The sequence below is a fragment of the Hippopotamus amphibius genome, chromosome 5 (assembly GCF_030028045.1).
Source record: "Hippopotamus amphibius kiboko isolate mHipAmp2 chromosome 5, mHipAmp2.hap2, whole genome shotgun sequence".
NCBI classification, from domain to species: Eukaryota; Metazoa; Chordata; class Mammalia; order Artiodactyla; family Hippopotamidae; genus Hippopotamus; species Hippopotamus amphibius.
The window spans coordinates 174,530,040-174,555,498 of record NC_080190.1 but is presented as its reverse complement, the minus strand read 5'-3'; the positions used below and the strand labels follow the sequence as shown (position 1 = coordinate 174,555,498).

Sequence of the window (25,459 nt, the reverse complement as noted above, 5' to 3'; positions counted from 1 at the left end):
GTGCGCGCGCAGCGCGGCCCGGCCCCGCCCCCTGCGGGCCGCCCCCTGAGCTCCGGCGTGCGAGTCTGGCTGCACTGGCCCAGCCTACCGAGATGCGTGCGGGCGAGACCGCGGGAGGTTTCGGCCGGGGTCACGATGGCCAGTGGCCGCCACGTGGAGGTTTAAGGGGAGACCTGCCCGGCGGGGGGTCGGCCTCGACTGGCCTGGGGGCGCGGGGAGCGGCAGGCCGTGCCTGCAGACCCAGGCGGCCGGCGCTCGCGGACCCGGGGAGCCCCCAAGGCCCAAGGCCGGGAAGAGGTCGGGGGGGGGCGCTTTTGGGAGGGTGAGGATGCGACCGCAGCTTGGCCGCGGAGAGGCGAGGATGGGGGGCCGACCCGGAGGCTGGGGACGAAGGGGTGAGAGGGACGCCCGCTTCGGGCTGCACCCACAGCAGCTCAGCCCCATCCGGTCCCCCACGGCCTCTCGCCCTGCTGGTGGGGGCGGGTCCTGTCCCAGCTGCGGGGACACCAGGTTTGCACCTGCTTGGGCGGGGACGTGGGATCAGTGGAGCTGCCAGCTTTCACCCTCACCTCCACCGGGGCCCTGGCTCCGCTGTTCTAGGGAGTTTCCGTGGGATTCTGGGCAGACCGGCCCGCGGTGGCTCGTGCTGCAGAGTGACCTGCCTCTCACCAGCAACTTCTGTGAGCGACAGTGCTCGTGGCCCCAGGAGGCCACTCCAAGGAACCCATTTCTGCCGTTCTTCACCTGGTCCTTGGAAGTTAATTGAGTGACTGAACGGTACTAAATGAGTCTGAGTGTGGGCTTCCTCCCCCTGAGAGAGCTGGGGCATGCCGGGCCAGGGACGCCCCCTGAGGTCCCGAGTCTTCCCTCAGATCCCGCTCCCCCAGGATGGCAGCCGCACTCGGGCTTCTGGCACCCCAGGTGAGTTCACCTTCCTCCCTCCTCTGGAGCGGTGAGTCCAGCGCCCAGAGAAGGCAGGAGTCCTGACACCCTGAAGGAAGTGTTCTGGGACAGGACTCACACCCTCCCGCAGGGAGAGGGGTGCTGGGGGCTCAGCTGGGTCTCCGTGGCCAAAGAGGGCAGTGGCCCTCGGGCTGACCGCAGCAGGTCCACCCAGTGGGCACGGCCCCGGGGCAGCCGTCACCTGTCGTTGCAGGAGGTGGTGCCGCTGACCTTCCAGGACGTGGCGGTATACTTCTCTCAGGAGGAGGGGCGGCAGCTGGGCCCAGACCAGCGGGCCCTGTACAGGGACGTGATGCTGGAGAACTACGGGCACGTGGCCTCGCTGGGTGAGGCTCTCCCCGCTCGCGTGGGGCCTCTAGGGAGCTGGGGGGCTGCTTGCCAGTCTGGGGCCCAGAGAAAAGTGTCCTGCCCCTTGTCCCCAGGTACCAATCCGGTCCCTGCACATTCCCCATGGGAGAGCCTGCCTTGCTCCTGGTTCTAGAGACTTCAGACTCAGATATCCACACCCACCTGTGTCCCCCAGCAGCGGGAGAACTGACAAGGGCTTGTTCTCAGCCCCTCTTCCCCTCTGATCAACCGCCATCTCTCCCCTACACACACTTTGTGACCCCTGCCCCCACCGTGGGAGCCCCTCTTATCTGCCCAGGCACTCTGCTGATGCTGTAGTGCTCTGCTCACCTGGCCTTGGAGATCTGGCTGCAGTGCCCTGCCCCATGTCTCCAGGCCATACCAGCTCACCTCACGCCCCCTCCTCAACAGGACTCCGAACCCCAAAGCCAGAGCTGATCTCCCAGCTGGAGCAGGGCGAAGAGCTGTGGGTCCTAGATCTTCTCTGGGCTGAGGAACCAAAGACTTTGAGCAGGTGCAGGACAGGTAAGAGTTGGGGTGAGGGGGTTGCGCGGCTGGCCAGGGGTGGCCTCCCTCCCACCTTCAGAGCTGGGAGCAGGGGGCTGGCTGGGTGATGAGGCTTGCTTTCCCGCTGCTGGGTGTTGTCTCACGCAGACCCTGCAATGCATATGCACCCAAGCACAAGCACACCTTTAAAGGCCCTCACTTTACTGGTTTGTTTGCTTTGCTTTTTAAAAATATACAGTTCTTAACATATGGACACCAAGTGGGGAAAGTGGGGAGGGTTGGGGGGAGTGAATTGGGAGATTGGGATTGCCATATATACATTACTAATAAGAAAAGAAATACCTAATTGTACACTCTAAATATATGCAGTTTGTTGTCTGTTAACTGTATCTCAATAAAAGTTCTTAAAAAAAAATACAGTTTTTGTGATCCCTAGGGAAATTTGCATTTAGTGATTACCTTGATGGTTAACCTTTATAACAGCGTCATTCCCTTCTTTATATAATACCCTTTTTATCCTCTTTCCTTAGACAGTAGCTATTGGTTCTCTATTAGGTTCACCTTTAAAATAAACTTTATCTTTATTCTCCTTTATCCTCCAATTTTAGTCCGTAGTATTCCTTTTTTTTTAAATGTTTTCCTTTGTTCTGTTGAACATACTTCTACTACTTAACTTGTCAATTCTGTGTTGTCTTTGATCCCAAGCTACTGAGACAACCAGTGACCTTGTACTTCCCACCTTTTTCTCCCCATGTTTCGTGCATTGATGGCCAGTTGCACTGTTTCTACATTGTCAATGCATGTAACACTTTATCACTCATAATCCCACCTTTGTTAGTACCTTAGTTCTGCAGTTAAGTGTATTAATTGCTCACCAAAATTTTCTCCATTATCTCTTGGTTGGGTGGAGTTTATCTTTTAGTAGTTTATTCAGAAAGGCTCTTGTGAATAATATACCCTAAGTTTGTGCACATTCAAAATTGGTTATATCAGGCCTTCAGTTTCTAAAGGTAGATGTTTTGATCATTGATTTATTTCTTCTTATAGGCATTTAAACTTACAGATTTCCTCTAAAGCACAGCTTTGGATGCATCCCACAAGTTTTACTTTTTTATTTAATTAAATTAATTAATTAATTTATTTATTTACCTGCGTTGGGTCTTCATTGCTGAACGCAGGTTTTCTCTAGTTGCAGCGAGTGGGTGCTACTTTTCATTGCAATGTGCAGGCTTCTCGTTGCGGTGGCTTCTCTTGTTGTGGAGCACAGGCTCTAGGCGCACGGGCTTCAGTAGTTGTGGCTCATGGGCTTAGTTGCTCCACAGCATGTGGGATCTTCCCAGACCAGGGATCAAACCCATGTCCCCTGCATTGGCAGGCGGATTCTTAACCACTGCGCCACCAGGGAAGTCCTCCCTACAAGTTTTAATATATTATGTTTTCATTATCATTTAGTTCAAAATATCTAATTTTTCTTGTGATTTCTTCTTTGATCCAGTGGTTATTTAGATGTGTTGTTTAATATCCATATAATTGGGTTTTCTTAGTTATCCTTTTTATTTTTATTTATTTATTTTTTGGCCATGCATTGCAGCATGTAGGATCTTAGTTCCCCGACCAGGGATCGAACTTGCACCCCCAGCATTGGAAGTGCAGAATCTTAACCACTGGACCACCAGGGAGGTCTCTCCTACTTATTAATTTGTAATTTAATTTTATTGTGGTCAAGAATATACTCTGTATGATTTCATTCTTTTTACACTTATTTGCTCTTGTTCTATGACCCCAGATTTGATCTATGCTGGTAAGTGTACCATGTGCACTTAGAAAGAATGGGTATTCTGCTGTTACAGGGTTATATATGTATCAACCAAGTGGAGGTGTGGATGGTACTGTTCACATCTTCCATGTCTTTGCTGATTTTTTGTTTAGTTATTCTTGCATCTGCTGAGAAAGGAGTGTTAAATTATCCAAGTATGATTGTGGAGTTATCTGTTCCTCTCTTTAATTATTTCTGTGTTTGCTTCGTATATTTTGAAGCCATGTTATTGGGCTCATTCACATTTATGATTGTCATTGTGAATTTATTTATTTATTGGCTACACTGGGTCTTCGTTGCTGCTCGTGGGTTTTCTCTAGTTGTGGCAAGGGGGGGTTACTCTTCATCGCAGTACATGGGCTTCTCATTACGGTGGCTTCTCTTGTGGCGGAGCGCAGGCTCTAGGAGCACGGGCTTCAGTAATTGAAGCACGTGGACTCAAGAGTTGTGGCTCTTGGGCTTTAGAGCATAGGCTCAGTAGTTGCGGCGCATAGGCTAGGTTGCTCCTTGGCAGGTAGGATCTTCCCAGACCAGGGATCAAACCCCTGTCCCCTGCATTGTCAGGTGTATTCTTAACCACTGTGCCACCAGAGAAGTCCCAGTAATACGTTTTCAAATTTTAAATATATTTTGTCTGATACTAACTGAGCAACTCCAGCTTTCTTATGTTTATTCTTAGCTTGGTATATGTTTTCCCATCCCCTTAGTTTCAACCTAGCTGTTTTTTTGACCATGGCTTACAGCTTTGGGGATCTTAGCTCACAACCAGGGATTGAACCCAGACCCTCAGCAGTGAAAGCATGGAGTTCTAACCACTGGACTGCCAGGGAATTCCCCTGTGTGTAGGTCTTTCTCCTGCTTTCAACTGTGCTCTTTAGGTTTGGTTTTCAACAGTTTGACTATGATGTATGTATGGACTTCTTTGTGTTTACTCTGCTGGATTTTGGTTAGCATCTTGATTCTGTAGATTTCTATCTTTGATTAAACTTGGGAAATTTGGGGGACTTCTCTGGCAGTCCAGTGATTAAGACTCCAAGCTTCCACTGCAGGGAGCATGGGTTCACTCCCTGGTCAGGGAACTAAGATCCTACAGACCAAGTGGTGCACCCCGCTCCTACCAAAAAAAAAGAGGGGGATGGATTTTTGACCATTATATCTCCACATTTCTTTCTGTGCCATACTCTTTTCAGTCTCCTTCTGGGACTCCAATTATACATATGTTTGACTATTTGATATCATCTAACAGGTCCCTAAGACTCTGTTTATTACTTTAAAAATCTTTCTTATCTGTGTTCCTCACTTCAGATAATTTCTATTTATCTAGATTAAAGTGCACATGCTCTTTCCTTTGCTATGTCCATTGGGCTCTTAAGTCCCTCAATGAATTTTTTAATTTAGAAATTGTATTTTTCAGTCCTAAAATGCCCATTTTATTCTTTTTTCCCTGATGAGACTCCCCACTTCCCTGAAATTTTTGTTTTTTCTTTTACTTCATTGAGGATAATTATAATAGCTGCTTTAAAAGTTTTGTCTGTTAATTCCAACATCTGCTTCATTTCAGGGTCCAACTTGGTTGATTTTCTTTTCTCATGAAAATGTGCTGCCCTTTTTTTTTTTTTCTTTTTTCTTTTTTGCAGTTTGTGTATTGGCTAATTTTGGAGTGGAGAGTCTGGATTCTGTTGTTTTTCTTTGGTGAGCATTATTTTCTTTGTTTTAACAGCTAATTTTTGTGGCTGGGCTTGAACTGAAAACTCTGGTGTCTTTGTGTCTCTTTTCCTTAGCTGGGCTGCTTTGAGTCCACTCTGCATGTGGTTCAGGGATCGGTGATGTGGATTTAAGAGTTTGGGGCTCCCTTTCAGGCTCTTTCCTTTCCAGGAATCCTCCGTTGTCTTTGGAGTTCACAGTGCCTGGCCTCTCGTCTCTGGCTGCCAGGGCCGGAAACGCCGTGTGCCCCTGCCTGTGTGCATGTCAGGCTAAGAGTCACAGGAAGGGGACTCACCTGGGTGAGTGTGCACCCTCATCCCTGGCACACTGCAGCTCTCTCCCCTCCAGTACCTACCTTTTGTGCGATGCCCACATTTTATAGCTGTTCTCTGCAGTGGGTCAGGGAGATTGTTCAGCAGTGTGTTCATCCATCGTACCTAGAAGCAGGAACCACGTGGGGCCTTTATACTTGAAATTAGTCTGACTGGATATAAAACCTTCAGCTCACATTTTCTTTCCTTGAATAACTTGTAGGTCTGTTGCACAGTCTTCTGGCATCGGACGTAGCTGACACCAACTCGTTTTGCTTCTGTTATAGATGACCTGGCCTCTCCCCCGAGTGTCCCTCCAGCTCCTCATCTCTAAAGCTCACTGATTGCACTAGGATGTGCCTCGTGCTGGTTGTCCTGGGTCAGTTTGCCCGGGGGCACTGTTTGCCCTTTCAACGTGTAGATTCAGGTATTTTACTTCAGAGAAGCATTCTTGAATTATAGGTTTAGTTCTTATAGGTTTTTTTGTCCTGTCCCATGTATTTAGTGCTCTTCGGAGACTCCAAATAGGTGTACGTTGGGTCTCCCTTGTCTTTCTACATCTATCATTTTCTCTCCAATCCCTGTAAAATTTATTTATTTTCATGTTTTGTGTCTTGTCTGTTCTCCATGTTCCTTAGTTTAAACACATTTTTTTTCTTTCCCCTCTGCCACCCACCCTCCAAGTCTGTCAGTCCATTTTCTGCCTCCTGTCTGGTCACTGCCTCCTAGTCTTTGGCTGTCAGTCTTTGAGTTCTGGTCTTTCTGCTTTTAGATTTCTTCATAGCGTCGAGTTTTTGTTTATTTTTTAATTCATGTGGACATGTTAGGTTACAATTTTATTTGCTTCATGACAACATCATTTTCACTGATGTAGGAAAGTTGTATTGCTCTTTTTCACCTGTTCTCTTGTTATTCTTTGTGGCTTTGTGAGCATAGGAGAAGATTCAGAACTAAACTTTGTTCCTACTGACACCTGATATATATATATACTTTTTAAAGTATTTATTTTATTATTTATGTATTTATTTGGCTGCACCAGGTCTTAGTTATGGCACATGGGATCTTTAGTTTTGGCATGTGGGATCTAGTTCCCTGACCAGGGATTGAACCTGGGCGCCCTGCACTGGGAGCTTGGAGTCTCAACCACTGGACCACCAGGGAATTCCCAAGACCTGATACAGAAATCCAAATTTATGTTTCTATTTGTTTTTAAACATTTACGTATTTATTTATTTGGCTACACCAGGTCTTAGTTGTTGCATGCAGGATCTTCGTTGCAGCATGTGGGATCTAGTTCCCCAACTAGGGATCAAACCCAGGCCCTCTGCACTGGGAGGTCGGAGTCCTAACCGCTGGACCACCAGGGAAGTCCTGAAATCCAAATTTATGATTTCATATTTCCTTCTTGGCTGGGATGGGGTGAGGGATCTATGTGCCCTCCTCCAGAATTGCGCATTTAGATGCTTGAATTTTAAATGCTCCATAGTGTTTCCTCTAATCTATTATCATCTTCATGCTTTTTAAATTTACACGTTATCTATTAATTATCCAGTGTGTTAGCATAATGAACTTCATGGGGTTTTTACTGATGTGGGCTTAGGTAACCTGCTGGCATTCCTATTACATACAAGCAAAGTGTCATTGCTGCAAGTATTCTTCCTTAGTGTGACTTGCTCCTGGGGTCTGATAGGTCCTAACACTCAGCCTGATGCAATTGGCTGACTTTTTCTTTTTTACTATGGCCTGTCAGTCATACAAAGGTCTTGTTATCCTTGGTATTACTGGTTTTACTTGGATTACTGGTTTTGGCTTCTTAATATTTTATTTAGGGTATTTGCATCGATAATTGTGAGGCTGACCTGAAAAATTCTTTTCTTATACTTTTATTGTCAAGTTTTGGTATCAGAGTTGAATTAACCTCACAAAAGGAACTGAGGCATGTATCATCTCTTTCTATTTTCTGGATGTAACTGATCAAGAATACATCAGAAAAGGAACAAATAACCAAAATGAAAAAGGATCCATCAACACACATATTACAGACAGGATAAAAAGATATTTTGAACACATTTATGCCAACAGTTTTGAACATTGAGATAAAATGTATAAATATACTAGAAAAATACAATTTATCGTAATTGACCCAAGAAAAAGTAAACTACATAAACCTGTAAGTATTAAAGAAACTGACTCAGTAATTTCAAACCTCTCCTCAGAGGAAATGCCAAGCCCAGTGGCTTCACCAACTTGTAGTAAACATGGAAGGAAGAAACAGCACCTGACATATATATCATTAAAGTTGGTTTATGCTGTACATTTAATTTGAGAACATGATTTTTTACTTTATATATCATGGACTTTTAATTGTATACAGGCATACCTCATTTTATTGTGCTTTACAGATCTTGTGTTTTTTACATATTGGAGATTTGTGGCAGCCCTGCATTGTCGGGTAATGGTTAGCGTTTTTAAAAAAGTTTATTTATTTTGGCTGTGTTGGGTTTTTGTTGCTGTGCACGGGCTTTCTGTAGTTGTGGTGAGCAAGGGCTACTCTTTGTTGTGGGCTTCTCGTTGAGGTGGCTTCTCTTGTTGCTGAGCACTGGCTCTAGGCACACAGGCTCAATAGTTGTGGCTCATGGGCTCAGTAGTTGTGGTGCACAGGCTTAGTTGCTCCTCAGCATGTGGGATCGTCCTGGACCAGGACTCAAACCCATGTCCCCTGCATTGGCAGGCAGATTCTTAACCACTGCACCACCAGGGAAGTCCCTGGTTAGCATTTTTTTAAGTTAAGGTGTGTAGATTCTTTTTTTAGACGTAATGCTATCGCACACTTAACAGACTACGGTATAGTGTAGACGTGACTTTCATATGCACTGGGAAACCAAAAACTGTGTATGACTCACTTTATTGCTGTGGTCTGGAGTCAAGCCCACAATATTGCCGAGATTGCCTATGTTCTGTTACATAATTTTTGTGGCAGAATGGTGTTGCATTCTATGAGTAGTCTATAATTAGCTTGAACAACCCCCTGTTTTGGGGACATTTGTGTTGTTTCTTTTTTGGGGGTGGGGGGTGGGACGCACTGCACAGCTTGTGGGATCTTAGTTCCCCGACCAGGATTTAAATGTGGGCCCTCAGCAGTGAGAGCGTGGGTCCTAACCACTGGACCATCAGGGAATTCCCTGGGTTGTTTCTTGTTTCCCCACTATATAAAGAGTTCTTTAGTGACTATCATAGTTGTCGTTTTTTGGTGCATATGACTATCTACTTGGAATAAATCCCTACAAGAATAATTTTGGGGGCAAAGGATATGTACTGTATGGATTCTTTTGGCACATATTTCCAACTTTCTCTCTAAACAGTCATATTTGTTTATTTCCCACCAATAGAAAAAGACAGTGATTGCTTCTTCAGTTCTCACCAACACGGAACATTATTACTTTTTCAGTGCTTAGAATAAAGTCTGAAGTTCTTGATGGTTTTGCAGTCTTATGATCTGCTTTCTGGCCCATCTTGCCACTCCTCATGCTTGTTGCTCTATCCAGAGTGAGTCTTTTAATTCTTGGACTTGGTTGGTTCCATCACATGTCACACCCGGGCCCTTTGTCTGCCACTGTTAACTGTGTCATCTTCAGGTTCTAAACCTCACTTCCTCCCAGAGGGCTTCTCTGGCTCCGTGGACTAGCCTGGAACCCATGATGTATTTTCACGTTTCTGTATAGTTTCTATGTCACATGGTTTACCATCCTTGTTAAAAATTTGCTTGCTTAATTATCTATCTGCCTGAATACAGCATAAGCATCCTGAGGTCAGAGACTGTGTTTGTCTTCCTAGCTGCGATATTCCCTCCTGAGCACATGCTTGCCTCTCTAAATATTTATTGGATAGATTAATTTGCCAATTTGATAGGTAAAAAGGACCAGTTGTTTTAACTCCCATTTCTTTGATTACTAATGAACTTAAATACTCTCATCCTGTCGATCGGCCGTCTTTCCTTCTGAATCCTGCCTGTCACCTGTTTTCCTACTGGAGTGTCTGCCTTTGTGTAACGATTTATAGGGGCTTTTAGTAAATTATGGAAATTATCTTTGATGGATGGTCTTCTCTTCCTTTATGCTTGTGTAACAGATTCTGCAACAGGGACTGAGAAGGATCCCTCCATTCTAAACCAGGAACGCCATGAAGAAGTAAAATCCCCAGAGTTGATATCAAGAAGATTCTCAACGGGTAGTCCACAGGCATCAGAGTTACCGGAAGCTTGGGGCCATGAGAATAAACTAGAAGGACATCTGGGAACTTCTGTTGGGCAGAGTTTAAAGAAATCTCATCTTCACAAGACAGCTATTAGGAAAGAGACTGTCATGTGTAGGGGAAGAGCTCCAGGAGAAAGAACCCAGGAGGGCAGTGCATTTCATAGAAACTTCAATCTGAACCAAAATGTTGTTAGACTTCAAAGAAATAAAGCAGGAGAGAAAGACTTTAAATGTGATATCTGCAGCAAAACCTTCAAATATAATTCAGAACTAAGTAGACACCAGAGGACTCACACTGGGGAGAAACCTCATGAGTGTGGTCAGTGTGGACAAGCCTTTAGTCACGGCTCCAGCCTCATTCTGCACCGTTGGGTTCACACGGGAGGCAAACCATTTAAATGTAATGAATGTGGGAAAACTTTTGGTCTCAGTTCCCATCTCCTTCTCCATCAGAGAATTCATACTGGAGAAAAACCTTTTGGGTGTAGTGAATGTGGGAAGGCTTTCAGTCGAAGCTCAACTCTTATTCAACATCGTATAATCCACACAGGAGAGAAAACTTACAAATGTGATGCATGTGGGAAAGCCTTCAGCCAGGGCCCACAGTTAACACAGCATCAGAGGATTCACACTGGGGAGAGACCCCATGCGTGTACTCAGTGTGGAAAGGCCTTCAGTCGGAGCTCAAGCCTTATCCAGCATCAAAGAATTCACACTGGAGAGAAGCCCCATAAATGTGATCAGTGTGGGAAGGCCTTCAGTCAGAGCTCAAGCCTTTTTCTCCATCACAGGGTTCACACTGGAGAGAAGCCCTATGTATGTACTGAATGTGGCAGAGCCTTTGGTTTTAACTCTCATCTTACTGAACACATAAGGATTCACACTGGAGAAAAACCCTACGTGTGCAATGAGTGTGGCAAAGCCTTTAGTCGGAGTTCTACTCTTGTTCAGCATCGAAGAGTTCACACTGGGGAGAAGCCCTATCAGTGCTCTGAATGTGGGAAAGCTTTCAGTCAGAGCTCACAACTTGCCCTGCACCAGAGAGTCCACACTGGGGAGAAGCCCTATGGATGTGGTTATTGTGGGAAAGCCTTCAGCCGGAGGTCCACCCTCACTCAGCATCAGAAAATTCACACTGGGCGGAAGCCTGGTGAATGCAGAAAATGTGGCCCAGGCTTTGTTCATGGCTCTAGTCTTAGGCCACATGGGCATATGCACACTGGAGAGAAACGCTCCATGTGTGATGGACATGGCAGGGCCACGGCACAAACCTTATTCTGAATTGGACAGTTTACACTGGTGAGAAATCCTGTGGGTGTGATGAATGTCCACTGGGCACCAGAAAACACATGCTGGGGAGAAGCCCTACAATCGCTGTGACTGTGGGAATGCCTTGAGCCAGGGTCCAACCCTTACTGACCGCGAGGTAACCCACACTGGCAAGAGGCTTCATGGTTGCCCTGTGTGTGGAAGAGGCTTCAGCCAGAGCTCACAACTCACAGAGCATCAGCAAACTCATGTGGGAGAGAAAACTTTACATGATGAATCTGAAAGATACTTTATTCATATCAAAAAGATTTTCCAAGAAAGACAGTTTTAATGTGATAAATGTGGGGAACAGTTCAGCAATTGTTCATTTATGTTGGGTGGGATGGCATAATGGAAGTCAAGTAAGAAGATTTAAATATCAATCGCAAAGTAAAAGAAACAGTTCAGATAACTATTGTTACATTTGGAAATAAACAGAATTCATTCTGGAAAGTAAGCTGTCTGTGCAGAAGTTACCATTGTACTAGAAGGTGACCTGTGTGCTCAGGTCACCACAGGTACTCAAGATGTATGAATGGAGGACATGAGAAGTGAGTTTTCCCACCCAGTTCTGGGTCTGTCCTACCTGATCTACTTCATCTAATCTTTGCCTTCCTATCTAAGCCCACACTGGAGATTATCTAGTTTCAGTCCTACACACTTGCCTCCAGGTATGTGCTGAGAACCTGCTGAATGGGGTGTGTTCAAGCCTTAGTCTCCACCATGGCCTGGCTCACCTCCCCCACCAACTCAGAGGTGGAGAGCCCTGCAGGTGGGAGTCCCGGTCTTGCTTGGAGCCCTAGTGTCTGCATTTGTAAAATGAAAGTTTACTTTGTCATCTCAAAGAGCTCTACGGTTCAGCCAGGAGGGCACCTCAGGGGCTAGTAAGGCAGGCACTGCCAAGCAGCTCTACTTTTGAAAACTGAAATTATTGATTCCAGGTTTACTGGGACAAGAATGTTAGCAGGAAAATTCATGGTTAAGCACCAGGGAGAGAGGGAGCACCCCCAGAGCTAAAAAAGAATAGAGAAATGGAAATCAGAGCTTCAGACTTGGAAATGATGCTGTGGCAGCCTTGGGGGCTTTGGCCGATGTGAAGACAAAAGATGAGGCCTCAGTGACCCAGGGTGATAGTGGGAACCTAGGCCCCGCTCTAATGCTGGAACCCCAGAGAGCTATGTACCCTCTGTGTAAAGGCAAATGAGAAAACAGTCCATTCCCTTGCACAAAGATGCTGGGCAGTCTCCATGAGTTGAGGCAATGGAGCTGGGTGTGAAGGGAGGCCAAGGTGACTAGAGTTCAACAGGAGCAGAAGAAACTAATACTCCAAACCGAAGTAAATATCCACAAACAAGCATTTGGAGATAATGAAAACACCTAGAATCTTTCAAAACTAAAAATGAAAATGCCCCCCCATCCCCCAAAAAAGAAACCAGAAAGAAATGCAACAGGAGATCAAATGAAGGAAGGAAATTAAAGTCAGCTTTTCAAGCCATATATCCAACCTATTTCCAAATGGGAGGAAAAAATGAGAAATGATAAAATAAATGTGGAAAAAGTTAAAAATTGGTTAATCTGAATTAAGGTTATTTGGGAGTTCCCTGCATTACTGCAACTTTCCTGTAAGTATGAAACTACTTCAAAATTAAAAGTTAAGATAAAAAAGCCTAAAAATAAAACAGTATCTTTTCTAAATCAATGTGATCCCAAAGCAAGAAATATCAACTTGCAGAAGATAGCTACAGAAAAATCACAATACCTGCTCTGTTCCCATATTTATTAAACAAATTCCATGGAATCAGGAGGAAAAGACAGCCCTTTTCTTACATTTATCCTGAATTTTGTTCTCTTTTTGCCCATTTCCCTCCCATAAAATGTCCAGGGCCTTCCCTTTACCTTACCACCTTCTTTAACTTCTATTACCTAGAAGCTTGAAAAAAAACCAGGCTATTACTAAGTACAATTTTCAGTCCCTTAATTTATAAGCTTTTAGCAAATAATTTGTTCTTTAATAATTGTAAGTCAGATTTAAATAAATCAGCAACTTGTTCAATTTAAGCTAGACAAGAAATATTAAACTTAAAGAAAGTGGAAAGAAATAATAAAGAGAAAATGAACTTCTAAAAAATGAAACAAGGGGCTTCCCTGGTGGTGGTGCAGTGGTTAAGAATCTGCCTGCTAATGCAGGGGACATGGGTTCAAGCCCTGGTCTGGGAAGATCCCACATGCCACAGAGCAACTAAGTGCATGCGCCACCACTATTGAGACTGCGCTCTGCAGCCCATGAGCCACAACTATTGAGCCCTCGTGCCACAACTACTGAAGCCCATGTGCCTAGAGTTTGTGCTCAGCAACAAGAGAAACCACCACAATGAGGAGCCCGTGCACTGCAATGAAGAGTAGCCTCTGCTCACCACAACTAGAGGCAGCCCTCACACTGAAATGAAGACCCAACACAGCCAATAAAACATAAATTTAAAAAAAAAATGAAACAAGGGGACTTACCTGGTTGTCCAGTGATAAAGAATCCATTGTCCAATGCACGGGACTCAGGTTCAATCCTTGGTCAGGGAACTAAGATCTCACATTCAGGGGGCAACCAAGCCTGTGCCTCAGCTAGAGAGAAGCCCAGGCACTGCAACAAAAGATCCTGCATGCCTCAACGAAGATCCCGAGAGCTGCAACTAAGACCCGACAGAGCCAAAAATACATAAATAATTAAAGAAATAAAGGTACAACCATTTTTTTAAAAATAAAAAATGAAACAGGCAATTCCCTGGCTGTCCAGTGGTTAGAACTGGGCACTTTCACTGTTGGCCTGGGTTCAATCCCTGGTCGGGGAAGTAAGATCCCACAAGCCCCACAGTGTGGCAGAAAAAAGGGAAACAGAATGGATGAATAAAACCAAAAGCAGATTCTTTGAAAAAGACACCAAAAGCACAAGTGACAAAAGAAAAACAGAAATACTGGACCACATCAAAATTAAGAACTTTCATCCCGCAAATGATACTATCAAGACAGTAAAAGGACAATGCACAGACGTGAAAATATTCTCAAGTCATCTATCTGAAATAAGGGACTTGTATCCAGAACATATAACTCTCACAACTCCACAGTAAAAAGATAACAATTTAAAAACTGGAAAAGGATTTGAATAGGCATTTGTGCAAAAAAGATATACAGTTGGTCCACAAGCACCTGAAAAGATGCTCGACATGATTAGCTCTCAGGGATATGGAGCCACAACCAGACGGACAGTGACTCGGCCAGTCACTCGCGTCGCGCAGGACAGGAGACGCGAGTCCTCGCGCGCCGCCGTCCCGGGGGACGCAGGACGAGACCTGGGACCGTCTGACACGTGCCCGAGGAGTCGGCCTGGAGATAAGGATGCTGGTTCACGCTGAGCTGCGCTCTGAGGGGCTTCCCGCGACCCGGCGCATCGCGGCGGCCGCCTGGGTGCCCTCCGCCTCCGCAGGCCCAACTGCCCTCAGCTGCGGGGATCTCAGTCACATCTGCCAGCGGCGGCCTTTAACCAACGACAGTCGCCTGTCCCCAGGGAGGCCGAGCCCGCCGCGAGAAGGGCCTTACGTGCGGAAGTGGCCCCGCCTCGCGTGAGCCCTGGAGCAGCTCTAGGAGGCGGGGAAGACCGTGGACTCTGTGGCGCAGGGAGGCCGGCTGGGGGGCGGGGGGCGGGGCGGGGCGGGGGAGGAGGGGGAGGGGCGGGGAGCGGGGGAGGGGCGGGGAGCGGGGGAGGGGCGGGGTCCCGCGGCGCCCCGCTTCAGCCCTTCCCTTGGGGGTCGCGAGGCCCCAGCAGCACGAGCAGTCGCGGCTGCCGCTGGGTGAGGTGGCCTGGCCGCAGTGGGCCTGCCCCGGAGAGCCCCGCGGGCGCGGTCGGCGGGACCGAGGCGGGCGCAGGGTTGGTTGGGGGCTGGCGGGGCTGGCGGCCGAGGGAGGGGAGTAGGCGGCGAGGCCTCCCGGGAGGCCGGGCTCCGAGGGCAGGGCCTGCGCAGCGTCCCGGGGGGTCGCGTGGTCGCGATACACACGTGGGCGTAGGACGGTCGCTGTCGCCAGTCGGGCCCTTGGTCGCCCAACTTGAAGAGGCCCTGGCCCCTGGGGCTTGTTAAGGTCTGCGCGGACGATGAGGGAGGCGGCACCTTGGGGTCTGAGCACTGTGGGGACGGTCCTTGGTGTCAGGGGACCCTCGTGGACCAGCCGGGTCTGCGGAGCGTGAGACCTGCTTCGCCTGGTAGCCCTTGGGAGGGCTTCTGGGTGGCTGTGGTGGGAGGTGAAAAGCACAGCCCGAGCCCTGGAGCTGCCAGTCAGAACCTGGGCCTTGTCGCTGAGGGAAGGAACGCCTTCAGTTAGCACCCAGAGCTCTCAGAGGTGTTGCAGGCCTTTGGGAAGGAACCTGCTGGTCCCATCCCTCCTGTGCAGAGGGAAACAGCAGCTGTCCCTGCTAGGAGCTGCTGACATTTGAATCCTGAGACCCACTTCCCACGTTCTGATTCCCAGATTCCCCAGCTCCTCCTGAAACTTGTGTTCAAAGAGGGCTGCCTGCCGGGCAGCAGCATGAGCACGGCCAACACCCGTGGGCCCTTGGCGGGTTCCCCTGTGCCCTGGCTCTCTGCTCCTCTGTAGGCAGCGGTGTCTCGGCACAGGGCGAAGCCGAGGAGACTGGTGCTGGCGAGCGTGGCTCTGGACAGCCTCCCTCTGGCCCCCTGACCACAGGGGCCCCGCTCAGCCGCAAGCTGCCCAAGAGCTTCTCTACCCTCACATCCTAAGGAAGAAAGTGGAGCATGAGGTTTGAGTAATCGAGAAACTGATTTACAATCGCTGAGGAGCAGAGAAGCCTCCATATTATGCCCAGGTGACAGGTGAGGCGAGCCTCATCGAGCACCTCCCAGGGCCCCCCCAGTCCTCATTCCTGACGGCCTGAAGATTAATGTTGAAGACCTTGACCATGCCTCACCCCTCAAAAACATGCCGGGCTCCATGGCCTCCAGGACGGAGCCCACACTCCAGGAGACGAGAGGCCAGGCCCTGCCAGCTCCCGAGTCACATTCCCAGCTTTGCCGCGTTGCGCCTTTGCTTATGCTGCTTCTGTCTCCTTGAGCCCCTGTCCCCCCGTCTTCAAGGCTGCTTCCAGTCCTCCTTCACTGAGCCTTCTTGGCCTCAATCTCTGCCTCCACCACACTCCTGTGTTACCCAAACTGGATCCAAGGACGCACCTGACACTGGCTGCATCTCCTTCTCCCTGTGAGGACCCATAATTGAGGACAGGACTCAGAAATCCCCCTTCCCGCTCCCTTCTTGACCTGTGTGAGGCAGTAGCGTGCTCCTCCCGCCAGGCCTGGGAATGTGGAGCCCCTGGGCCGGCCCCCTGCTGGCCCTCCTGACTCCCAAAGACTCGGGTGTACCTGGCGCGGCCCGTGCTGAGGCCTGGCGGGAAGGAGGTCCGGGAGGCTGTGCCTCACACCTGGCCCTCTCAGGCCGTCCTCCTTTCCCCTTGAATTGGGTCAACTTGGGAAATCTGAACCCAAACTTTTTTTTCTCATTAAACTTTGTCTTAATGGGTCTCAGGATTCTGTGACAGAGTTTTGGTCAAGTTGTTTCCATTAAAAAGTTCTGATTTTCCTGGTGATTCAGTGGCTAAGACTCCAAGGTCCCAATGCAGGGGGCCTGGGTTTGATCCCTGGTCGGGGAACTAGATCTCACATGCCACAACTAAGACCTGGAGACCTGGCACAGCCAAATAAATAAATAAATAAATAAATAAATAAAATAATTTAAAAGTTCTGATTTTAAAAACTAGTAACTTAAAACTGTCACACACACACACCCCAACAATGGTCCACAAAACATTCTCTTTTCCTTCTGAAGATTTTACGATGCATTGTTCTTATTAGCCAGCCTTTCACTATTTAACCAGAATGGCCAGTTGAGACTGTCCTGAGGCCGTTCTTCCACCACCAGCTAAGAGTGGGTGGTAAGTATTAGGGACAATACAGTTGACCCTTGAACAACACAGGTTTGAACTGCGGGTCCACTTATATGCAGTTATTTTTGTTTTTCGATAAAAAACCTGGGGCTGTTGGGTCTGCAGATATGGAGGTAAAGTGATACCCGGATCTTCAGCTGCATGGAGGGTTGGTGCCCCTAACCCCCATGTGGCTCGTGGCTCAATGGTCAACTGTATTTGTTTAGCCTTGTGGACTTCCAGGCCAGCTCTGGCGGCCTTCTCACCCACAGCTTTGACGACACCTGCAGCAGCCGTCCATCGCATGTCACAAATGCCAAAACGGCCCAGAGGAGGCTCGCCAGAGAAGCTCTCAATACATGTGGGCTTGCCAGGGACAATTTCAACAAGAAAGCATCATGCGGTTTCAGGAATCTGGGGCCATCTTCCAACCTCTTCCCAGAACAGTGACCAACATTCTTCAGCTCAACAGACTGCCAGGCAGCAGGTGCCCAGCCAGTGTCGATTTGTCACCTGGGCTGTGAAGCCAGCCGCTTGCATTGCTGGATCATTTTTATGGTTGCCACGACGAGTACCTTTGACAGACATGTTCTTGACACTGAGCCCACACTCTCCCCAGCAAAAGCGTCACTCAAAGCTACAGCTGTGCAGGTGGACGAAGGCGACCGCTCCGCTGGGTTTGAGAACCTTAGTCTCCTCTCAGCCCACAGGCTTGGTGCCAATGGGCCAATTATGTGGTTGTGCTGGAGGGGTGGGTGCGGGCACTTGTCAGCTGGATGAGCTGTGGGCAGCTGGGTTCCACGGCAGTGCCACCTCTGTGGAGGACTTTGTATCCCTCCTGGCTGCAGGGCGCTCAGTGGAGTCCATCGTGTTAACACCTGCAGTTAGTGGTGTCACACCATTGTGTGAGCCAGAGGGCCTGCTTGGGGGTCTGCCCATTCTGGGAGACCCTGCTTCAGGCTCCCCAACAGCAGCAGCAGCAGCAGCAACCAAGACAGCACAGTGAGCCTGAGATGCACCTGTGGTGATGTTTTGATAACGCCTCTGTGTCCTGGGGTATCACTGATGGTCACAGAATGCTGGCTGGTCTCGGGTCTCCCCAGGAAGATGGGTGGGGACATCACACTCACGCTGAGCTTGCAGCCACAGGGGGAGCCCTTCCCATCCCTGCAGCCCCCCCCCCCACCCCCCTCCCGTGCTTCACAGCTCCTTTGTTGCTCCCAAGGTAGCTGTGGAGCAGACAGCCAGGAGACCTGAGCTCAGGGTCCCGTGATGACAACGTCTTTTCCTCGCCGCATTGGCTCAGGGTTAGTGTCGGTTTTCACAACGCCTGTGTTCTCGGAGCAAATCCATTGTGGAAAAAGCAGGAAACTTTTCAGCAACCACTTTATATAAACAACCAACTATTCTGATATACCTACACTTTGAAATTCACGGTGGCTTTCTAGCCTTTATCATCTACTCTAAGGACCTGATTATCTATGTCATTATCGTTAATTACCTTGCGGAGGATTGAGCGGCAAGTGAGCATTCTTTCACATGTTTCGGAAGGCAGCGTTTGGTTGATTGTGCTGTGTGGAGGCGGGGTGAATCCCCTTTTACATGCTTGCAGGTTTTAGAAACAGTACAGAAATGTAGAAAACTATCAGCTACTCTCTGTTTGGGTTTCATGAAGAATTGAGTCACTGCTCACCGCTGTTCAGGAGAAGAAAGCTCCAGGGACCCGGCACTAACTGCAGCAATTTTGCACTTTTCTGTAAATCCACGGACCCGTTTCTCCATCTGCTTCTCTTTGCACATTTTAGTTTTCTGCTCTTTGAGATCCGGCCACATCACTGATCATTGGCTTCCCCTGCAGTCAGGAATACAGCTGGCTTTGCCTGCACCCACACTCTGGTCTAAGGGCATCACATTTCCCACAGGGCAAGGTCACCCACAGCAAGAACTGGGGGTGGAGTGGGGGGGAGGGGGCAGTTTGTTCAATGGGAAGCGGCTGGCAAGGGCAGGCACCCAGAAGGTCCCCTCTGCCCACGACACACCAGAGCCTTCTTGTACCCATTACATCCCATATGAGAGGAGTTTACAGTTAAACAGGTACTTGCTGCCTTGAGGGACGTCCACACTGGTCCATGTGCCTTTCCTGGGGCCTCCCCCAGGCCATGCTAAACATCACTAATAATTAGGGGAATGCAAGTCAAAACCACAGTGAAGTACCACCTCACACCCATTAGGATGGTGCCTCAACACAGAAACAGAAAATAACAAGTGTTGGCGAGGATGTGGAGAAACTGGACTCATGGACACTATTGGTGGAAATGTAAATTGGTGCAGCTTCTGTGGAAAATAGTATGGAGGTCCCTCAAAAAATTAAAAATAGAACTACCGCTTGATCCAGCAATCCCATTTCTGGATATATACCTAAAAGAACCAAAAGATGGATCTCAAAAAGATATTTGCACACCCGTGTTCATAGCAGCGTTATTCACAATAGTGAGGAGGTGGAATCAACCCAAGTGTCCATGGACAGATGAATGGATAAACAAAATGTGGTGTGCATATATAATAGAATATTATTCAGCCTTAAAAAAGAAGGAAATTCTGACACATGTTACAACATAGATGCCCTGGAGGACCTCATGTTGAGTGAAATAAGCCAGTCACAAAAAGACAAATACAAACACATTCCACTTACATGAGGTACCTAAAGTAATCAAATTCCCAGAAATGGAAAGTCGAGTGGTGGTTGCCAGTGGCTGAAGGGAGAGAGGAATAGGAGTCGTTTAATGGGCAGAGAGTTTTAGTTTGTTTTTTTTAAATTAATTAATTTATTTAATGTATTTATTTATTGGCTGCATTGGGACTTCATTGCTGCACACGGGCTCTCTCTATTTCCCGAGAGCAGGCGCTACTCTTCATTGTGGTGAGCGGGCTTCTCTTGTTGCGGAGCACAGACTCTAGGCATGTGGGCTTCAGTAGCTGCGGCACATGGGCTCAATAGTTGTGGCTCACAGACTCTAGAGCACAGGCTCAATAGTTGTGGCGCATGGGCTTAGTTGCTCCGCGGCATGTGGGATCTTCCCAGAGCAGGGCTTGAACCTGTGTCCCCTGCATTGGCAGGCAGATTCTTAATTACTGCGACCTAGGAAGTCCAAGAGAGTTTTAGTTTTGCATGATGAAAAAGATCTGGAGAGCTGTTGCACCACAATATGAACATACTGAACTGTTCACTTAAAGATGGTTAAGATGGTAATTTTATGGTGTGTGTGTGTCTTACCACAATTTAAAAAAAAAAAAAAAAGACTGGCCATGTCAAATGTCTGTGAGGATGTGGAGGAAATGAAACCATCATCACGGCTGGTGGGGATGTAAAATGGTGCGGCTGCATAGAAAATGGTGTGGAGGTCCAAAATACACCTCCCATGTGATCCATCCATTCTACTCCTAGGTGTTTACCCTAGGAGGGTAAGATGGTGGATTCATTTCGGCCTACAAGACTGCAGGAGTGACCGCCAGGTTCATTGACTTGGTTGTGGTAATTCTTTCACAGGTGTTTAATACATCAAAGCTTATCATCAAATTGTATGCTTTAAATATGTGTGGTTTATTGTGTGTCAATTATATCTCAATAAAGCTGTTAAAAATATTCAAAAAAAGAAGTCAGCCTGTCTTATTTTCCAGGCAGCAAAATCAGACGAGGTCTGAAGGCTGTTTGACATCTCAGCAGTCAGCCTCCTGCAGCGGAGAAAGAAGAGGGGCGCGTCCACCCCTCACCTGTAAACTCCCTAGGACGTGTGGAGCTGAGCTTGTCAGCAGACTGCTGCGCGAGCTTGGCCAAGTTTCTCAACTCTGCTCAGCGTCTCCACCCGGAAGAGAGAACGATGAGATGACAGTACCTACCGTGAAGGAGAAATTATACCAACTCTGGTGTGCTTGTGTGATGCAATCGGCTGTCTCCTTGCGGAATATAGAGCATCCCTGATAGATCGCCTAAACAATTTCTGATAAACTGTCATCGGATTAAGATGCGAACCAGTTACCACCCACCCAGTGGACCATCAGCCTGTCCCTTCTCGTGGGCAGAGCCCCAGACCTGGCGCAGAGCCCACTGCAGGTGGGGAACGGCCCTCGGACTGGAGGGAAGGGATTTGATTGGGTTTGACCGCGCAGAGCCAGCTGGGCAGAGGGGGCGCCTGAGGGAGCCGGCGGCGGGGAGGAGGCCAGGAGAGGGGCGAGGCCCCGGTGGGTGCCACGGGGGCGCGGTCAGCGAGGCGCGTCGGGGAGGTTGAGAGGCCCAGTCTCCTGGGGGCGTGTCCTTGGGCAAGGGGCGTGGCCCGGGGAGGTGCGCTTGGGAGCAGGGGAACCCGGCGAAGCCGCGGTCCTGAGGGAGGCGTGGGCGAGGAGGGCGCGAGGAGGGTGCCGGGGGCGTGAGCCAGCGCAGGTGCGGTCGTGAGGGGCGTGGTCCGCAGGCCGCGTCCCGGAGCGGGTCCCGGAGGGTCCACGCGGTCCAGCCCGCGCGCGGGCCCTCGGGGCGCCCGGCCGCCGCTCCCGCGCCGCAGCCCAGCTGGGACGCAGCCCGGAGGTGACGCTGGAGCGCGCCGCGGGCCGCCCGGGGGAGCCGGGTCTCTCTGGCCCCTTCCTGCGCGAGCGAGGGGGAGGAGAGGGGTCTGCGGTGGGATGCGGGCGGCGGGGCGGCGGCGGGGAGGCGGGCGGTTGCTCGCAGGCCCTGGGACCTTTCCCGTCTGGAGCAGGAGCTTCTCCTAGTTTATCCACGTATCCCTGTCTCCACAGCTCTTCCTTTACATCCCGTGGGTGCAGATGTTTTACACACATCCTTAATATGTTTCTTTCCTTGTAAAATGAGCACCGCTGTGTGGTGTGCGTGACTTAATTTACATGTCGTGCTATAAAGCCCACTTCGTTTAATTTTTTAAGCAGCGCTTTGATTTTAGGACCTTCTCTTGTTCTCCATACATCTGGTTCTTTGTCCCTCACTGCTACCTGACGCTGTCAGTCTGCGCATCTGTCCCTGATATTGGACACCTGAGTAGCCTCCTATTCCCCATCATTGCAAATCACGTAGTGCTGAGTATCTTTTTACCTGATCCCCATGGAATGGAAACTCCTCTGGATTATCCATCTGAGAACGGATTGCTGGTTCATAGGGCATCTGCACACTTAATTTCACCGACTACCATTGGGTTGCCCTTCAGAGCCGCTGAGTCCATTTACACTCCCAATAGCGGTGCCTGAGAGTTCCCGATTCACCACACCCTCAACAACACTAAGTGTTACACAGTCTTCTTATTTTTGCCAATCAGATACATATCATGGTTGTTTCAGTTTGTCCTGATCGCCTCAAATGCCATGTGCGCTTTCCCCCTTCGTGAATTGTCTCTTCATATATATGTGATTTTCTATTTGTTTGTTTTTCGGCCTACGTTTCTACTGGAGTACCTGTTTTTTATTCTGTTTTGTTGTTAATATGCAAGAGCTCGTGTATATTCTAGATATCAATCTCTTGGGACCACCAGGGAAGTCCCTCTTGTCAGATTTAGATTGCAAATGTCTTCTGCTAGTCCATCATCTGTTAACGTTAACTGTGATGTCATCTGTAATAGAAATTAAATCAGAGGTAATCAAATTAGTTAACTTTTTACCTTATGGTTTGTTTTGTGGTTTTAATAAGTCTTTACCCTCTCCAAGGTCATAAAGATTCACCTTTCTATATTTTTTCTATTAGTATTTCAATTTTACTTTCTTCTACTTTTCATATTTATGTAGATAATCTATTGGGAATCCAATTTTATACATATTAGTTGTGGATCCAGCTTCATCTTTCTTCATATAGTTCCTCAACAAAGAATATATCAAATAATCTTTCCCCATTGGTTTTTATATTGATACGTTAGTGAGATTCTTCCGTTAGTGAGATTCTGAACTCTTTTTTCTGTTCCATTGGTCTATTTGTGTTCCTGGGCTAATATCTAACATCTGGAGTAGATCCTAACATCTGGTAGAGCACCTGCCTGCTGTATGTCCTCCTTCAAAACTGAACTAGCTATTTGTGGATTTGTATTCTTCCAAGTATATTTAAAAAATATGTTTTTCACATTCCTCAAAAAATCTTACTAGAGTTTGGATTGTTAACATTTTGGATTTTTAGACCACTTTAGTGAGCACTGAAGCATAACACCTTCACAGTGTTATGCCATCTGGCCCATGAACATAGCATGTTTCTACATTCATTTAGGCTTTAAGATACTTTCATAGAGTTTTTATGTGTCCTCTATGAAGGTTTTGTATATTTTTAATTAGTTTAATGCCTGAATGTTTTATAGCTTCTGTTGGTGTTGTGAAGGGCATCTCACTTTCCATCATATTTTCCTGTTGGTTGTTTCTCATCTGTAGAGAACCACTGTTGGGTTTTGTGAGCAGATCTTATTGAACTTACTGATTCTGATGCTTTGTTGATTCTGTATATTTTCTGTGTAGAATTTCATGTTATCTTCAATTTTTGAGATTCTAGGTTATTCTCTTCTAATCCTTAGGCTTTTTTTTTTCTTTTATTGTTGCATTGGCTGAACACAGCTGCCTGCCCCCACCAACAACAGTTCGCATCTTTTCTTGCTCCAGATTGTAAAGGGTTTGTATCCAAAGATTCTCCATTGAAAATAATTTCTGTGGGATTCTGGCATATAGCCTTTATCCAGTTAATAAAGTTTCATTTGTATTCTCAGTTAAAGATTTTTTGATCATAAAGAGATGCTGACTTTTATCAACAATTGAGAGGAGGTGATTTTATCCTCACCCCAATGGTAAATTACACTGAAAGATTTTTCTGATGTTATGTTATCCTTACATTCTTGTATATTCTTACGCATTCTGTGTTTTTGTATGTTGGCATTCAGTTAATTTTTATGTAGGAATTTCACATCTATGTTTTCAAATAAAATGAGCCTAATTTATCACAAACTACTAATGTAGCCCTCCTCCCCTTCCCCTTTGGTAACCATAAGACTGTTTTCTATGTCTGTGAGTCTGTTTCTGTTTTGTAATTAAGTTCATTTGTATCTTTTAAAAATATTTATTTATTTATCTGTCTGTTTGTCTGTGTATTGGCTGTGCCACGTGGCTTGCAGGATTTTATTTTCCCGACCAGCAATTGAACCCAGGCCACAGCAGTGAAAATGCCAAGTCCCAACCACTGGACCACAAAGGAATTCCCTGTATAGTTTTTTTAGATTCCACAAGTAAGTGATATCATATGATATTTGTCTTTCTCTGTCTGAGTTACTTCATTTGTATGATAATCTCTGGGTCCATCCATGCTGCTGCAAATGGCATCATTTCATCCTTTTTATGGCTGAGTGATATTCCATTGTATACATGTGCCACATCTTCTTTATCCATTTATCCCAAATTAGTAGTGTGGGATTAACAGATACATACTACTATATATAAAATAGGTAAACAACAAGGACCTACTGTATAGCACAGGGAACTATATATACTCAATATCTTGTAATAACCTATAATGGAAAATAATCTGAAAAAATATGTATAACTGAATCACTTTGCTATACAACTGAAACTAACATAGCATTGTAAATTAACTATACTTCAATAAAAAACAAAACAAACAAAAACAATTTGCTGGTGAGGTGCAGGCAAGTCTTTCGTGAAGCATAGCCACCAGGGGGCCTGAGGACCTGGGAGGGAGAAGTGGAGTTAAAGGAGGTGTTTTGCTTTTATAATGAGAAATCAGAGTGTCTTTGTATGCTCATGCAAATAATAAAACAGAGAGCAGGAGGGGAGACAGCTGAACAAAAATCTTTGAGAATGCAGGAGGGTCCCAGTTCACCAGAGGAGGGCGTGTCTTGTATAGGAGCAGGGAAACACTGCCTGCCCATTTTCAGGAGGGAAGGTGAAGGGCAGGGATGGATATGGGCAGGCCTTTGGGTTTGGTGATGAGAAGAGTTTTGTTCTCATCTGGGAGGCTCAACTAGAGAGGCCTAAGAAATTCCTGTGCTCACTTTGGGGAATGAGAGATTTACCCTCTGGAGAAAAATCACAAGATTGCCAAGGAGTGTGAAGTGCTCCTTCTAAGGTAAAAGTGAAGCAAGCTAGCCTCGTTGTGTGGTTTCTGCAGTATTCATGATGGAGAACGGTGGGGTTCATCCAGACTGGGCTTTCTCAGGTGTTTACAACGGAGAGGGAGCCAGAGACAGGAGAGCAGAGACCACTGGTCCTGTGTGTGGGAATGAGTGTGAGG

At 47.4% G+C, this 25,459-nt stretch overlaps 1 protein-coding gene across 1 annotated transcript; it reads left to right on the top strand.

Moving 5' to 3' along the window:
* ZNF251 (zinc finger protein 251) lies at positions 1–13,196 on the top strand. The gene is given in 7 exon segments (XM_057736787.1): positions 1–94; positions 875–921; positions 1,157–1,289; positions 1,723–1,836; positions 9,778–11,157; positions 11,160–11,225; positions 11,228–13,196. Coding segments are annotated over 6 exon segments (2,001 nt in total). The 5' UTR covers positions 1–94; positions 875–888; the 3' UTR covers positions 11,503–13,196.
* Positions 13,197–25,459: the final 12,263 nt, after the last annotated feature.